The sequence below is a fragment of the Jaculus jaculus genome, chromosome 11 (assembly GCF_020740685.1).
Source record: "Jaculus jaculus isolate mJacJac1 chromosome 11, mJacJac1.mat.Y.cur, whole genome shotgun sequence".
Lineage (NCBI taxonomy): Eukaryota > Metazoa > Chordata > Mammalia > Rodentia > Dipodidae > Jaculus > Jaculus jaculus.
Window position 1 is genome coordinate 77,755,364 of NC_059112.1, and position 17,108 is coordinate 77,772,471.

Genomic DNA, 17,108 nt, shown 5'->3' on the forward strand with positions numbered 1-17,108 from the left:
TGGCATTATAGTGTGAAGACACTATAAACTTCTACCTCTTCCCAGAACTCCATAAAGCAGATCATAAATAATGAAGAAATATCCAGAACTTTATATGTAATAACTAACAAAAGAATTTCCACCAACTACTTTTGGCCCAAAGTGATTACCAAAATCAGGAATTCAGCTGTCTTCGTCTCTTGGTCACACACACACACACACAAACACACACTCATATATACATATACATACATACATACATATATATATACACACATATATACACACACACACATACACACACACAAACACATACATACATACGTGTGTGTATGCATCTTTTTCAAGTAAAGAAATGTTTAACAGATGTAAACTATTTATTGAATATTTGCCACCAAATATTGTTAAATACATTATCTTGCAGCATATCGCTTTCAAGTTAAAATGTCAGAAACAAACACCAATATTTACAATTCTTTTAAGGAATGTTATATAATGACACATTAAGGCGTAAATTCTTTTGGCTTATAATTCTTAAAAGAATGATAATAGCAAAAGTGATGCAAAATCTTCAGTGTGAGATTATGATGAAGCTACATTTTACAAAAATATGGTGTAAGATGGCGATAATCCCATTCAACATCCTGGATTAGATCCCTTCAGGAGGGCTGATCATTTATACAGTCCAACTTTAAAATTTACAGATAAAGGCAGTTCATCACTGCCACTGAGAAGTACAACTCTCAACATGTACAACTTTCAGGCCACAGTTTTGAAGGTCTGAAGTATCAAGTTGGTTTGGTGAATTAGTCGGTTGGCACTTATGAACACGTTTATTGCCCTGTTTAAAAAAAGAATAAGAATTAATTTTACCCTCAAAATTTATTCTTATAAAATAAAATATTTATATTTAATACCTTATATCAAGTAAATTATATCAAGTAAATTAAAGGGAAGAAACGACATTATAAACTTTCATTTTCCAGTTTGGGATTAAATGGTCTTACATTTGAAACTGCAGTATCTAGGAATGACTGCCCCCTGGTGGTTATGGGTGGTGGGGAACCTCCACAACTGGAGCTTAGTAGCAGGTAAACAAAGGATGCACAGAGAAGTGGGACCATCTCCCTCCAGCTGTGGCTTCATAGACCAAATAACATCTTACCAAAATGAAATCTAGAATGTCCAAAAGTAGAGTTAGATGTGGCTTCCAGTGAAGCCAGACTCAGCCTCAATATCTATACATAAATGGGCATTAAAAACTACTTAAATGGCTTGAGGAGATGGCTTAGCAGTTAAGGTGTTTGCCTGAGAAGCCTAGACACAGGTTCAATTCCCTAGTATCCACATAAGCTAGATGCATAAGATGGCACATGTGCATTTGGAGTTCACTGGCAATGGCTGAAGACACACCTACTCTCTCTCTCTCAAAATAAATAATTTCTTTTAAAAACAGAAAAATTACTTTTAATCTCATTCATTCCAATCTATCTTATTTTATTTTGGAAAAAAAGGAGTGATAGTGATATATTTAAAAGAAATTAACTGATTTCAATACCTAGTACCCAACAATACACACAAATATGCTCATAAAAATTGCCTTCAGGTCTACCACTCTCCTAATGGCCCATCTTTGTGTGGCTAGAGCCACAGGGCTGAGGCATCAGGCCCACTGTGTGACCTCATCAGCTTAGTACAGAGGTAAAGTTTCTATCTTCACCCCAGACCTTCTTTAGTAAGACATGTTCTGAATGAATTAGTTGAATTAATATCAATGCTTATTCATCTCCTTATTGGCAGATGATCAGACTATTAATCATTCCATTTTGAAGAAGCAAGTACAAGACTCAAAGCACATTAAACAACACTAGATTTAACACTGTTAAATGGGGGAAGAGAAACTCACAGCAACAAGCCTGAATAATCTACATGCATGAATGAAAAGTAAAATGAATTGATTTCCAATGCTTATTCTATCATAATTCTATTTTAATAGAGTCAGAAATAATTATGCTATATGTAAAGTACACTATTGATGTCTACTGGCTATTTTGGTTTAGCTGGGGAGACAAGGGAACATAACCACCAGCTTCTTATACTATGTTACTAAGAATCATTTTTCTCTAGAAAATCTGAACATGTATATGGAGTAACATAAACCATTATTATAGCTCACTGTCTTTAATTAATGATATAAATGAAAATATTTCAACCTATCTGACCTGTTAAACTTGATGCTAAAAATTTTATTTTTAAAATATTATAATGAACTCTTAAATTTTCCACAGCAGCATTAAATACTTGAAGTTGTTATTTATTTTTCTTTTTAAATTTATTTAAAGTATTTTCTACCAAAATAAACCAGTAGGAAGGATGTGAGCTAATGCTGACAGTTCATGTAGCTATTTTTCTGACTTTAAATATGTAAACGGTCTTTTCCACTGAAAGCAGCATGAAGAACCTATACGAAACAACACTGAAGAAGACATGACCCCACAATCTGTTTACATGTGTGTGAAAAACATTTGCAAAAACAGATAATCTCTAGATCTTCTAAGAGTACTGTACAATGCTGTACTATACTATACAGTACCAGTTGTGTGTAAACATAAAACTGAGGTCCAATATATTTTTTCAGTATATTTAATAGAAGACCACGGGGAAAGCTGATTTCTGCTTCCCTACCTCTAGGTCACAACATTTGGAGCCATATGAAACACTTTTATAAAACAACTAGAGTCTAGACCCTTCTCTTTCTCCAAACTGGGAACTCTGAAAATAGGGCTTTTGTAATAGTTTTGTTATAAACAGACCCCATGAAGATAGTGGTGAGAACCACTGCATTAGCTTAGTGTACTCAGCAGACTGGTTGCTCTACAGCACCTGAAAATGTCTTAGAAGTAAGTTACTGGGCCATGTCCAGACCTACTCAGTCATATGCTACAGCAATTTGAGAACAGCTGTTTCAGGAGCTGTTGGTACTGGCCAGTAAATTAAGAATGCTTTTATATTTCTAAATGGTTAAAACCATCAAAAGGACATTAAGTGACAGAGGAGGATTGTACAACGTTTAAATTTCAGGATGAGATTCACTATCTTATCTGTCCTTTTCAGAAAGTCATGACCCCTCCTGCTTTAGACTCAAGCTACAGCTGGGCCAGCAAGCTCATTGTTTTCTAACTACTTGCCTCTGTTATCTGCTGACTTGTATTAAAAATGCAGTCAAAGGGCTTACTTTACATGGTTTTGATATATAGGAATATATAATCTACTTTGCTTTAAAAGGAAAATATAAGTAACTATACTTACTTGCCATCCTTAAAATATGTTTTCAGGGTATCACTGAAACTTTTGGAGTACTTTACAAATTCTTTCTTTTGGTGTTCAAGTGCCTAATATTTATGAAAAGAAAAATAAACGAAGTAAGAGAAATAACACAGTAGTCAAAGGCAAAGACAGGAGATGATGTGGAAAATGGGATAGGTTTATGTGACAGAGTGTCTACTTACATATCCCAGAGACTACAGGAAGCTCATGACACAATTTCCAATAATCACTCTCACACTATTTACTAAATGAAGTAATGCTATTTAAGCTAGTATTTGATGTGGCAGTGAGCAACTTACCCGGCGGTTCTGGTACTGGTATTTCTTGAAGACATTATTCACTGTATCAAGTAGTTCTTTTATTGCACTAGCTATATCCCTGTTGGGAAAGAAACAGGGGAGCCAAATTCAGCAATATGGGAATAAAATGTATGTGCAATCACTAATCACAGCACATTCTTCATTGCCAAGTGTGATTTCCTTACTTCCACTAAAGGTCAAAGTTTGGCTAATCAGTGAAAGTTCTGTCAAGATCTTCTTTCTGTATCTTGATCTTCTGTTCAGATAATCAAGTATTCCCAACTTTCACTGAATTTCAGAAAACAAGTAGCATTTTACTCATCAACACTCAAATTTGTAAGAAGGTAAACATGCTTAATTTACCTCTTGTCAGGCTAATGTAGCTGACAAATTCTCAATGTATTTTCATGAACAATATGATGAGATTTTATGTTGCATATAATTCATTTCTATAGTGACCAACATTTCATGTTACACACCTATCAGTTCTGATGTTTGAAATGTTTCTTCCTGAGAAATGAGGAAATGCTTTTCCTTATCTTTGCACTTAGACAATGTCTCTTCTATCTACAATGTGATTATTTGCCTCCTCCTAACCTTTGCTATTTCTACAGAAGAATGTATTGGGAATGCTTAGACAGTACCAGATTATTCTTTTTAAATTTCCCAGCAGTCACCTTTTGACTACATATGCATCTGCATGCTTGTCCTACTGCTAATGAGCAAGGGCATCAACAATTCCTGTGTGACCTGACCATTCTTCCTAGCTATGCACCACTTTCCTGAACCACACTCTAACTGCAGAGCAATTATTTTTTCCTTTCAAACTGCAATTTATATAAATTCTGCATTTCTCCAACTGCTTCAGATTCTCTAAGGTAAGTCTTCTTTTTCATAACCATCTTCTTAGCTGCCAGTTGCCAAAAAACTTCTGCTGCTTAAACACCAATTTCAGCATGAGAATACAGATTAATAAGACCTAAATCTAGATCATCGGAAACATAACCTTTCATGACTCACTTCTTCCTCCCTTTGATTTTTTTTTTTTTTTTTTGCCATCAGCCTTCCTCTGTAATCAGATTAGCATGAAACTTGAAATTCTCCTGCCTCAGCATCCTTGGATACTGGGATTGCAGGCACAAGCTACCATACCTAATTTACTGGGGATTTTTAAATTAGCCACATCTGATTTTAATTATTCCCAAACTGTGTGTGGGGATGGGGTGAATGGGAGAGGCTTACTCCTGTGGGTGTTTTCACAGTGTATTTCCCAGCACATAAGGATCACCAAAGTTATGTAAAAAGTATTTTAGCTGCAGTAACTTTATATTAAAAACTGCAATGATTACAAAGTAGCTTTTATATGTCAAACATTGGTATTAGGCTCTAACACTAAAATATTGCTTATTCAAGTGGGACAAAGAATATTACATAGAAATGCCATCTGTCCGCCTTTTTAAATTTTTTCTTTTTGCCTCTAGTTCAATAATAGAAGTTTTAAGTTAATGTTGAAATGAAGAATCAACATAAAGTTGATTCCAAGATGTCTGTACACCTAGAATACTTGGTAGAAAAGGTCTTTGATATAGACTTAATGAAAATATTGCTAAAATATAAGGAATTAAGATAATTAAATATGAAAAAGTAACCTAAGGTAAAGAAAAACACTTAGTGCATACTATCTTGTACCTCAAGGAAAAACTATTTTCTATTTTTGATGATGAGGACAATGCAAACTTTGTAATTACCAGACTAGAACATTATCAATTATGAATGGAAAACAGCAGGGAAGACCCTGGCATCAGACTGCCCAATGACCTTAGGAAGACTACCTGTGCTTTATTTTCCTCATCTACTACAGAGCTGCCATAATAACATAGGTCAGAACGAGGTTAAGGGTGGAAAAGCTTCTATGAAAGTGATGGCTACTGTTAAGTCTTCTCTCATAATATAAATCCCTACTTCAATGACTTCAAGCAAAATCTTCAGAAATTAATATTCAGAATGACAACTCTAGATAGAAATGTAGCATGACTTATCCAAAGATAATACACGAGTCAGGCGTGGTGGTGCATGCCTCTAATCCCAGCACTTGGGAGGCAGAGGTAGGAGGATCGCTGTGAGTTCAAGGCCACCCTGAGACTACATAGTGAATTCCAGGTCAGCTAGGACTAGAGTGAGACCCTAACTCAAAAAACAAACAAAAAAAAAAAAAAAACCACACACACACAATTATCAAAAGCAAATAAAATACATCGAACTAATGGAAAGCTACAGGAATAAATTTGAACAATTGATTTTGAGATCACTGACAATGGATCCATTCATGAGTCACGTATGTCAACATTATATCAGGTTAAAAAACCCATAAACCAATGGCTACCTTTACTCTTCAAATATGAATGGCCCCTGTGACATGGATTTTAACTATTTAAAAAAGTCTCTCTCTGTGTTCCTGCTCCTCCAATTACTGAGAGGAGTCACTCCTTCTAGCTGGCCACTCTATCACAAACTCCTCTATTCCAGAATGGACATACTCTTGCTGCTTCTTCACCACTCAATAAGGCACCCTAAGTAGCATTCTGCAACATAAGTTATACAGAATACTTCTGAAAGAGCAAAGTATTTATTCCATGTGAATTGCTTTAGGTGCTTAAAAAATAACACATCATGCAGACTACTCCAGAAGCAGATGTGTACCACCTTGCCTTCTTCCTAGTCCTTTCTACTTATGGTTTTGCCAATCATTGTATTAGTCAGGGATTCTATAATTATTCCTAGCTGGCTTTGTTTTCCATCCACTGATGCTGGAGCATTATCATAAAGACAATTACCTAGAGAGTCTATTTTCCCAACTACCAATATATTCCTGAAGAGTGCAACCCAGGCCTGAGAACACGTGCTCTAGAATTCCCTGTCTTGCTGCTGTCCAGCCAGTCTCCTAGTCCCATTCATATTCTGTCTTATTTAATATCTTATTCAAAGCAAAAATTTATTTAGAGGACCACTTGGGTCAATATTAGTAAACGCTATTTACAAACATGAGTATACTTATTCAAATGTACTTAAACAAATAAACAAAAAAAGCCTCAGAAAGTGGCTTACTTGATTGTCTGTAGAAATCTCACTCTGTCATTGATCTCATCAGGGATCTTACTGAGAATCTGCTTAAGGGCTCGTGCCTTTTCATTCAGGTCTTGGAATTCTGGCTCTGGTCGTTCAATCATATATTCTGGTAAAATATGCAATTAAGAATATCATGCTACTTCCTGACAAAATCCAAGAATCCTCAAGGTTGGTCAAAAGGGTTAGGGGAGGAGAAAGATCATTTAATTAGAAAAGATAAGGGCAAAGAAGTCACTAAAGTTCAACTCAGTCTAGTAATAATTAATAGTAGTGTTCCTTCTAAGGCAAAGAGTACAGAATAAAAGACTAAACACTTTCAATCTGGGTTAAATGGAAATAGATACCAAAATTTCCAGCCATCCAGCCCCCACCACCCATCTAAAAGGAAGCAAGGTTTATTAAGCCCATCAGTCCTTTGGAGTCCTGTTTCACAAGCAGCCCTTCATAATGAATTTCACAAAGAATGCAAAGGTAAGGAATGTATCTTTGAACTGGAAAGATGGGCTCGGTAACTTAAAACTCCTGTGTAGTTCTTTCATATCAAAATAACAAAATACCTACTACAATTATGAGCACATTCTTGAAGTCTTATTTAAATACACATACCTACCCATCCACCCACACACACATCCATCCAACAGAGTGGATGGGATAACGCGAGAACTTTTTTTTTTTTTTTTTGAGGTAGGGTCTTACTCTAGCCCAGGCTGACCTAGAATTCACTGTGTAGTCTCAGGGTGGCCTCGAACTCGGTGATCCTCCTACCTCTGCCTCCCCAGTGCTGAGATTAAAGGCACGCACTACCATACCCAACTAGAACTGCAATTATAAAAGCAGGTTCAATGTGACCTGTGAGAGAGACAGCAGGCCAGTACGTGCCTGGCCACCTGGATGCACTACAGCCCTACCTCCTCAATGTAGTACAGTGTAGTGGCCCTTTTTTAAGTAATTCAGTCTCGAAAAGGCTAGTGTGTAAGCAGCTAAAACACCTTCGTGTTGTTCTCCATTTAGTAAGAACAGAACATTACTAAACTTTTCTAAAATGGGAAAATAATCTATTAAATTTTCCATGTAACCTAATTGTATTAATGTTAATAGAAAAACAAAAAAGAGAAATAGCAAAAACTGTATTTCTCTCCACCTGATGAAAAATAAATGCTGTATAAATGCTTCTTCACCATGCTCACCTGTGTCAAACGCAAAACAAAATAAAACATTCCTGAGAAATGATCTTTTAGTGAAAGTAAAACTTGCCAAACATACAGTTAAAGCATGTGGCATGAATGTAACATAACAGTTACATGTGACAAATATCAAGAACTAGAAGAAGGTTTAATCTATCTATCCAAGCCTCTTCTGAAGATCACAACAGTAAAGGTACAGGGAGAGGAGGGAGGGCAAGAGACTGCTCAATGATAATGATTTGAAGGAAGTGATTTTCAACAAGTGTAAGACTAGACACAGCTCCTCTGATACCTTCTACATCATCAGCTGCCATCCGGAGAAGGGACTCTGTGAAGTTAACTTCCACACTTTTTTTCTCTAAAATTTTCATAATGATGTCCTGTGTGAGACCTGGATTTTCTTTTTCAGCCTGTAAGAAAAAGGCAGCTAGTTTTGAAATGTAGAAATGCAATTAGCACATTAAAGCAAAAACTGAATTGTCTTAGATGAAGCACTTGCACCAATTTGGGTTGTTAGAGCTTGTGCTTCACTATGTCCACATCCTCTTTCCTTTTGGACACAAGTACTCAACAGTGCCTATGTGCCCATGACATGTTCTTGCCATCAATCTAACAAGGAAAGAACTTCATAATAGAGCTACATATATATTCTACCAACCACCCTTTTCACTAATTTAAATGCATTGAGCATTTTTAGCTCAGGTAACATTTCACCTTAAGATTCAGCATAACTGACTACATCAGTAATTTTTAGATGTGTTGCATTAAAACTAGTAAAAGGCCATGCGCTGGAGAGCTGGCTTAGTGGTAAAGAGCTTGCTTGCAAAGCCTATGGACCAAGTTTCAATTCCCTAGTACCCACATAAGCCAGATGTACAAGGTAGCATATGCATTTAGAATTCATTTGCAGTAGCTGAAGACCCTCTCTCTCTGCCTCTTTCTCTCTCTCAAATAAATAAATGATCTTCAAAAAAAGGCCAGAAGAACAAGACAAAAACTAGGAGAGCTTTTGTTATTGAAACAATATAAGCTCTAACTACTTTCCCACACAATGTTTTTATTATTATTATTATAACAAGATATTTCCTTCACCAGTTTATAAAATATCACCAATACTTTTGTACCTACTGAGCATATCTCACTAATGAAAGCTTGTGTCCTTTAGGATGCCAGCCAGTGTGAAATCTTATGTTGTTGATTTTTCTTTTGCCCTAATAAGTAAATAACAAGCAAAACCATGCATCATCCTGACTGGATGGTACCTTCACTACTTCCACACGTGTCTGGCACACCTTGCCTCTGCCTTTTCTGTCCCATTAATGGCATTGCAGTGCCAACTGCAGTCTGTCCCCACTACTCTTTCCATCAGAGCACCATGCTTCTATCAGATCTCCTGAGAGGTTGTGGAATGAAATGGGAAAAGAAAATACACACATTTATGTCAATCTTGGGAATCACTTTAACTGATGCCAAATGCTATGCTGAAAACTCATTTTGATAGCTAATAAAAACAAAGTAGGCCTAACTGAATTCTGCTTCTTTTATAATCTAGTTAGATTTTTCCTTTTATGGATGTCTTTGAAGATAATCTATTTTTAGAATGTAACCTTTAAAAGACAAGTTGTCCAAATGTGTTTTAATGTGCTGTTACAGTATTAGTTTGATAAACAGCTAAAAATTACATTTAAAAACAGCATTTGTTAACAGTGGCTTATCTTCCTTTTCCAAGCAGCATTATATCTACCTACATAATGAAGTATTTTGGGGATGGAAAATAGCAGCAGCCAAAAAAAATCTCTTAAGTGCAGGAAGAATAAAATGCTGCAGGTCTGAACACGAGGTTTTCAATGTTACTTTCCTCTGCTACCACAAAATACCAAAAATAGGGAACACTGCAGAAGTCTTAAAGTTCCTGGCTTTCTTAGTTCACAGAGCTCTTAGTGGCAAATGATGTTAACTAAGGATACAGAAGACTCTGTAAGTAGTATGTTCTACCAACTTGGTAGCTTCAAAAAATTAATAAAACCTTAACAATGGATACTTATTAATGGGATGTTTGCCCTTACCCAAACCTGCACAATTTCTCAAACATTGTATTTAGCTTGGACCTACCACTTATACATCATGTTGCACACTGATTTTCATGTGGTCCTTGTTTGTAATCTCAGGATGGACCGATTAGCCCAGTTTCACAAAGACATGACATCATTTAAAGGAATGCAGACTAAACTAGTATGTTGAAATGGCCAATTACCTGAGGTAAGTTCATGAAGTATAAAAAAAAAAAGTTGAGTGTTATGTCACAGGACCCCACTGAGTTTGCTATAGGGCTCAGCCAGGGTACCATACTGAGCACAGTGTTGGGTAATAGAAGTCTTAGTATCTTCTTGCCCAAGTCCTGATCAAACAACATTTTTAAGCATTAAATTTACAAAATGCATTTGAAGCCTCTGCTCTCTAAACCCTCTGGCCACACTTCTAGGATATGCCCTCAGATCTGTCCACACTTCCAGGATGTGCTCTCAAAATTGAGCACCACTGGGACCCAATTTTGAATAAGAATTTAATGTGAGAGAAAAAACTATCCCTAAGTGTAAAAATACACTCTTGTAAATCAGTGATTTCCAACCTAGAAGACAGTACAACTTATCAGGAATGCTAATAATAATAGTTAAAGATAATAAATAATCAAAAAAGACAATAGTCAATGATACATTTTTATTTGGGGGAATTTTATTTTAATCCTCCTTTTTTCCAAGTATAGATAGTAAATGGATAAATTTATTCTTTTAAATAAAAAAGACCAGAAATATGCATATGAAAGACTGCTTGGCTAGGCAATAGCTTTTAAATTTGAAAACTAATGATATAGAAATGCAAACTTGTGTAATTTGTTCCTTCAACGTAATTTTCACTATTCCCAATTAAGAATCAGTGCTGTGCTGGGTAGATGGCTCAGCAGTTAAAAGACTTGTTTGCACAGTCTAACAGCCTGAGTCTGGTTCCCCAGTACCTACATAAAGCCAGATGCAAAGTGCATATGTACCTGGAGTTCATGTGCAGTAGTAGGAGGTCCTGGCATGCCCACTCTCTGCCTCTTCCTCTCCCTCCTTTTCCCTTCCTTCTCTGCCTCCCTCACTATCAAGTAATTTTCTTTTGTTTTAAAGAATCAGTGCTGTGAGAACAGTGGTGCATATGCCTGTACTTCTAGTTAGTTGGGAGTTTAAGGCACAGGGATCACTTCTGGGCAATTCTGGGCTAACCTTGGGCAATTTAGATTCCATCTCAAAATATAAATAGGCATGCAAGCAAATACAAAAGATCAGTGCTGTGCATAAAAACATTTGTCCATGAATAAAGCAAGATAGGCAGGTCTTCAGTCATGTAACTGGAAATCAGTAGACTGTATATGCTGTAAGAAGAAAAACCAACACTGAACTGTTCTATTATGCGACTGAAGAGGTCACCCATTAAAACTTAACAGTGAACTCATTCTCCATTAACACAGTAAGGTATTGTGCCTTGGACTGGAGAAATGGCTCACAGTTAAGGCACTTGGCTGTAAAGCCTAACAACCCCAGTTCCATTCCCCAATACCCATGTAGAACCATATGCACAAAGTGGCACATGCATCTGGAGTTGGTTTGTAAGCAGCAAGAGGCCCTGGAGTGCCCATTCTCATTTCCTCTCTCTGAAGGGCACAGTGGCAAACACTTTTAATCCCAGCTCTTGGCAGGCAGAGGTAGGAGGATAGCTATGAGTTTGGGGCCAGACTGAAACTTTATAGTGAATTCTAGGTCAGCCTAGGCTACAGTAAGACCCTACCTCAAAAACAAACAAACAAAAACACTGTGTATGCATGTGTATTTTTTTTTTTTTTGTCTTAGCTATTGCCTGGAACTAACACAGTAAATAAAATTAGTTTGTGGTGGAAAAGGAGATGTTAAACAATGTATACAACATGTACATTAAGTCTAGTTTCAGATATACAAAAGACATATACTGCAAGCAAAAATTTGAACTAATATATAATTTTAAGTGTCTTAAGAAAGTTTCTAAAAAGTAGATGAAACAGTCTTAATAGAAAATCCAAATTGTATCATTAACATGCAATTGATGCAAAATTCTCATCACTAAATTATTTTAAATTCTTTTTCCCATAGGATATGATAAAAACATGCTTATACTCTAAACCTGAAGCATATCTTCCTTTGAAAAAGTCATCCTAAGGGCTTAATAGCATATGGTCAGTAAGACTCAACTGAGAAGCTTAGGTCTAAAGACAATAAATTCATTTTGAATGCCTTAACTGTTACTCAAAGTAACCCTCAGTCTATCATGGAGGTGTATTTTTATGACCTAAACTTTACCCCCCCACACACAAAGGATATTTATTTAAGATATCATTTTATAAACAAGTTTTTACAAATAATACAAAAATTAAAAATATATTCTACAGTAAAAGAATAAACATTCTGAAGAAAAGCTTCAAAAGTACAATGTGATGAAATGACGAATGCTACAAACATTTTTGTGATTCACCTTTGAGAGCTTGCAATCTTTACAGCAAATACTAATGGACATAAAATATATGAAATATTTTTCAGTAAATAAGATAAGCTGACAACTATCAGAGGGTACTTGGACTTATGTATGACACCTTAACCAATATAATAAATTACTTTTGCCTCACCTTAATGAAAGCGGCTCTCAATGTCTGAGCTGCAGACAAATTTACACGTTCTAGCTGCAAGGAAAATTTTAAATCATTAACACCAGTTTTCTTGAGAAAACACATTTATGATGCTACATTCTCTAGTAATCATATTTATATACTCAAAAAGCAAAATTACCATAATTCCTTAAATAGGCTACATAAAAATTTTAATGGAACCACATAAAATTATTTTCATTTTTTCCTTAAAAAACAAGATGAATTCTACCTTAAAACTAGATTTATGGTAAGTAATGAGTATAGTAAGTTTCTATAGAAAAACTTACTTGTGGAGGTCAACAATAAGGATTAAGGGTAAATGCTGTCCTAGCTACAGCTCTGCTACACAGAGGTATACAGAAAGTATGCATACTAATGATGAATATAATACAAGTAAAATATTTAATTGGGTTCTATTTTCTATCTTGTATATTAATTTAATTACTTTATTTTAATTTTCCAAGCCTGAGATTAAGCCAAGTTTAGTCGATTTACCAATCAGCAAATAGTGCTGTAAATACCTAGCTTGACATGCAATTGAAATCTGGGTAGTTGGATATTGGTGATATATTGCATCTGTTCTATAGCACCAATACTAAGAAATGATTTGTTAGGGCTGGAGAGATGGCTCATCAGTTACAGGCACTTGCTGGCAAAGCCTGGCAGTCCAGGTTCAATTCCCCAGCACCCACATCCAACCACATGCACAAAACAGCACTTGCATGTGGAGTTCCTTTACAGTGGCAGGAAGCCCTGGTGGGTTATACTCACTCTCTCTGTGTCTGCATCTTTTTGTTTCTCTCTCACTCTCTCAAATAAAATATTTTAAAAAATGATTTGTTAAAATAATAAAAAAATTCAATCTAATGCTTTTAATTTTATAGCAAATGTGATGCTTACAATTTCAACAAATGAATTTCCTTACTATATTTCATATGATTCATTTACACACCTTCCCAAAATAACTTGCTTGTTGAAGACTTGACTGGGAAGCTTTAAAGAACTAGCTTAAGTTAAATTGAGATCTCTTTATTTTTACAAAAATGGATTGGTTATTTCAATGAAATTCCATCTATTTAATTTGGGACAATCTTAAATGTTAGAAAATAGTGTAACACAAATATTCCTTTCAATTATTGAAGGCAGTGAAAGTTTAAGTTTGGTTTTATAAATAAATACACAGAGATCTAAGTAAGACATTCCTAAATTTTGAAGTCAATTTATACTAACAATTAATAAGACTTCCAAATGCCAAGAATCTGTCTTCCTACAAATTATATATATATATTTAAAGCATTTACTTACTGGGCGGAGGGGAGGGAGGGAGAGACGGAGAGAGAGAGGGAGAGTGAGAGGGAGAGAGAGAGGGAGAGGGGAGGGAGGGAGAGAGATAGAGAGAAGACAGATTGGGCTTGTCCAGGCCTTCAGCCACTGCAAAAGATATCCAGATGCATGTGCCACCTTGTGCATCAGGCTAATGTGTTACTAGTCAATCAACCTAGGTCCTTAGGCTTCATAACCAAGTTCCTTAATTGCAAAATCTCCCCAGGCCCAAATTATTTATCTTAAGCACAAAAGGAACAAGATCAGGAAAAATCACAATTTATCTCCCCAAATCAATAAGGTATTTTGCTTAGTATTTAACTTGGCTTTGACAAAAACTTCTACAATGTAATAATGCTGTATGAGGTAAAGGGAAAGCAAAAGAGTCCAGTAAATAAATATGAGAAAGAACTCAAAACAGTTCTTAAAATGAACAAGTGTGTTTTAACAACAAAGGTTTGTATTACCATACAATGAACCTAATTATGATGAAAAATACCAAAGATCAAAACAACAGCATAGTTCATTAGATCTGAGGTTGTGTTAGTGGGTGAGGGCAAGCAGACAACAGGGTGTTTCCAGCTGATTTCCTCATTAGGGTTTATACCCCAGTGACCTCTTGTGCAGTCAAAGCCTGATTCAGATGTGTGTTCACAAGTACCAGCTTTGCTGAATTATTCTGTACTACCATGACTGGTACTTGCAAAGTCAAGGCCAGCGGCCCAGAATAACTATGAAGAGAGGGTAAGATATCCAGGTCAGGCATCACCATCTCTAGATTTCTAGACTAAGTTCACATATATGCATCTTACAAAGAAAAGGGCAGTCAGAGGGAAGTCAAACATACTTTAGTAAATAAGAAGTCTGTGCGCTATGAGCCACTTCAACTAAGCTTTGCTGAGTCAGCCTGGGGTAAAACTGTACACCCACATATTTGCAATAAAGTTAACAGGATTTTTTGAACATTTTTTGAATATTTTGTTTACTTGAGAAAGAGAGTGGGAGAGGGAGAGAGAGAGAATGACAGAAACAGAGGCAGAAAGAGAGAGAATGGGCGCAGCAGGGTCTCCAGCCACCGCAAACATACTCCAGACACATGGGCCACTTTTTGCATCTGCTTACATGACTACTGGGTAATTGAACCTCGGTCCTTAGGCTTTGCAAGCATGTGCTTTAACCACTAAGCCATGTCTCCAGGCCTCAAGAGGATTTCTTACTCATCCAGTGTGCCGTGCACAGGGTAGCACCAGGCACGCCCTCAAGGGTTTTAACTGAAGTGATCACCTCATCATTAAAGTGACCTGAACTGTTCCAAATTCTTATATTAATTAAGTAGCAAGGTTATTTGTCCCATAGTAACTGTATTTTAGGGCTCTCTTCTTTTAGGGTCTTTTGTTACAAGATTTGGCAACATCATTTTTATCTTACCACACTCACTTTCAAGAAGAGCTACCATTATTTAAGCATCTATCATGAACTTAAAGAGTATTTTCATACAGAATATCTCCAATCCTCACAATAACTCTGTTATTATTACATTAACTTTGTAGAGACAAAGTCTTAGATTATACAAATATCCCCAGTGCTGCAGAAAGAGTATGGGACACCAGTTCTATATGGCGTCAATCCTGCATATAAGCTCTCTGTACTGACTTTCTACACTGAAGCTCTTGCTGGCCCTGGGTCACTATACACTCTTAGCTTTCTACTATAGTTAAGGAACCAATGCTAAGAGATCACAAAGAAATAGACTAAGCAGCCCTCCACTGCCCAAAGATGACCTCAACTGAGCAGCCATTGGAAAAGTGAAGAAGTCACCATCAGCTTAGGTCAAAAGAAATGGTACCTTAACTGATTTTTAAGCCTCTTTAAGTCACCTGCCTTAGAACTTCTGTGACTTGAACTTCTTTTTGTTGGGGGGGGGGGGAGCGGTGCTTGGTGACAACTGACAAGATAATTCTATATAATTTCTGGAACAGAAAATGTTTTTCAAAAAAAAAAAGAAAATGTTTTCCATTCTGTTTCTTTTTTTTTTTTTAATTTATTTATTTATTTATTTGAGAGTGACAGACACAGAGAGAAAGACAGGGAGAGAGAGAGAATGGGTGTGCCAGGGCTTCCAGCCTCTGCAAACGAACTCCAGACGTGTGCGCCCCCTTGTGCATCTGGCTAACATGGGACCTGGGGAACCGAGCCTCGAACCGGGGTCCTTAGGCTTCACAGGCAAGCGCTTAACCGCTAAGCCATCTCTCCAGCCCTCCATTCTGTTTCTAATACTTATCACTGAGCCAAACTCTGAGCTGTTAGGGTAAGTGTCTTTAGCAAAAGTATCTTTAAAACTCTGACCTATTGCAGAACCACTGATTACTAGTAACTGATAGCACACAGACTATATTTGGGGTCTAATGGAAGAGCATTACTGACACTTCATATATCAAAAGAAACCAAAATTAGAAAAGGCATTGCTTAGGTCTCAGCTATACAGGACTTCCAAATCACCAGCATTAAGAGACTGAAAGGAAAGGGCAAACAACATCTTAGCACCAAGAGGTGGGAAAGGAGTGCTTGCTGAAGCACATTTGGAGGGAACCAATAGGCTTCCCAACATTGGGTCTTCTCTTACCTCTGTTGTGCCAACTCTCAGTTTATCATCTCAGTTCCTTTTGCTATTAACTGTAGACAGATTCTGAATATGTAACTTCAAACGGCACTTGCTACCCTGATACTTGTTTTAATGGTTTACATGACTTCGCGTCTATCTAGAGCTCACTTACTGCATGGCTCTTCTAGAAACCCATCCCCTATTTCTCAAGTGTCAAACTAGTTCTGAAACTCAAAAAAAAATATAGCCCTTTGGTTTTTAGTAATCTTGCATATAATCTTGTGAAAGCTTTATTTGTTTAAGGTCAAAATAATTAGGTTAATTGGTTCTGAAATGCATAAAATATACTGGCTTCCTCAAAATCAGGTAAGATTTTCCCTCACTTATATCTCTCCCTCCAAAAAATATTGATCCTATTTCATGAAAGAAATTAAACTGGGCTATGAGGCCAGGAGTTGTGGCACATGTCTTTAATGGCAGCACTCATGAGGCAAAAAGGTAGGAGTATTGCTATGTGTTTGAGGCCAATCAAAGACTACATAATGAATTCTAGG

The 17,108-nt window shown here is 36.5% G+C and overlaps 1 protein-coding gene across 1 annotated transcript in view; it reads right to left on the reverse strand.

The window, feature by feature from the left end:
• Window positions 1-337: 337 nt before the first annotated feature.
• The window catches only part of Pdcd10 (programmed cell death 10), a 44,538-nt gene continuing 27,767 nt past the window's right edge, over window positions 338-17,108 (reverse strand). The window contains exons 3-8 of the mRNA XM_004652369.2: window positions 12,609-12,662; window positions 8,208-8,325; window positions 6,711-6,837; window positions 3,606-3,684; window positions 3,289-3,371; window positions 338-820 (exon numbers count right to left, since the gene is read on the reverse strand). Of these exons, the coding sequence (XP_004652426.2) occupies window positions 739-820; window positions 3,289-3,371; window positions 3,606-3,684; window positions 6,711-6,837; window positions 8,208-8,325; window positions 12,609-12,662 (543 nt within the window). The 3' untranslated portion in view covers window positions 338-738. The remainder of the gene's footprint in view (window positions 821-3,288; window positions 3,372-3,605; window positions 3,685-6,710; window positions 6,838-8,207; window positions 8,326-12,608; window positions 12,663-17,108) is intronic.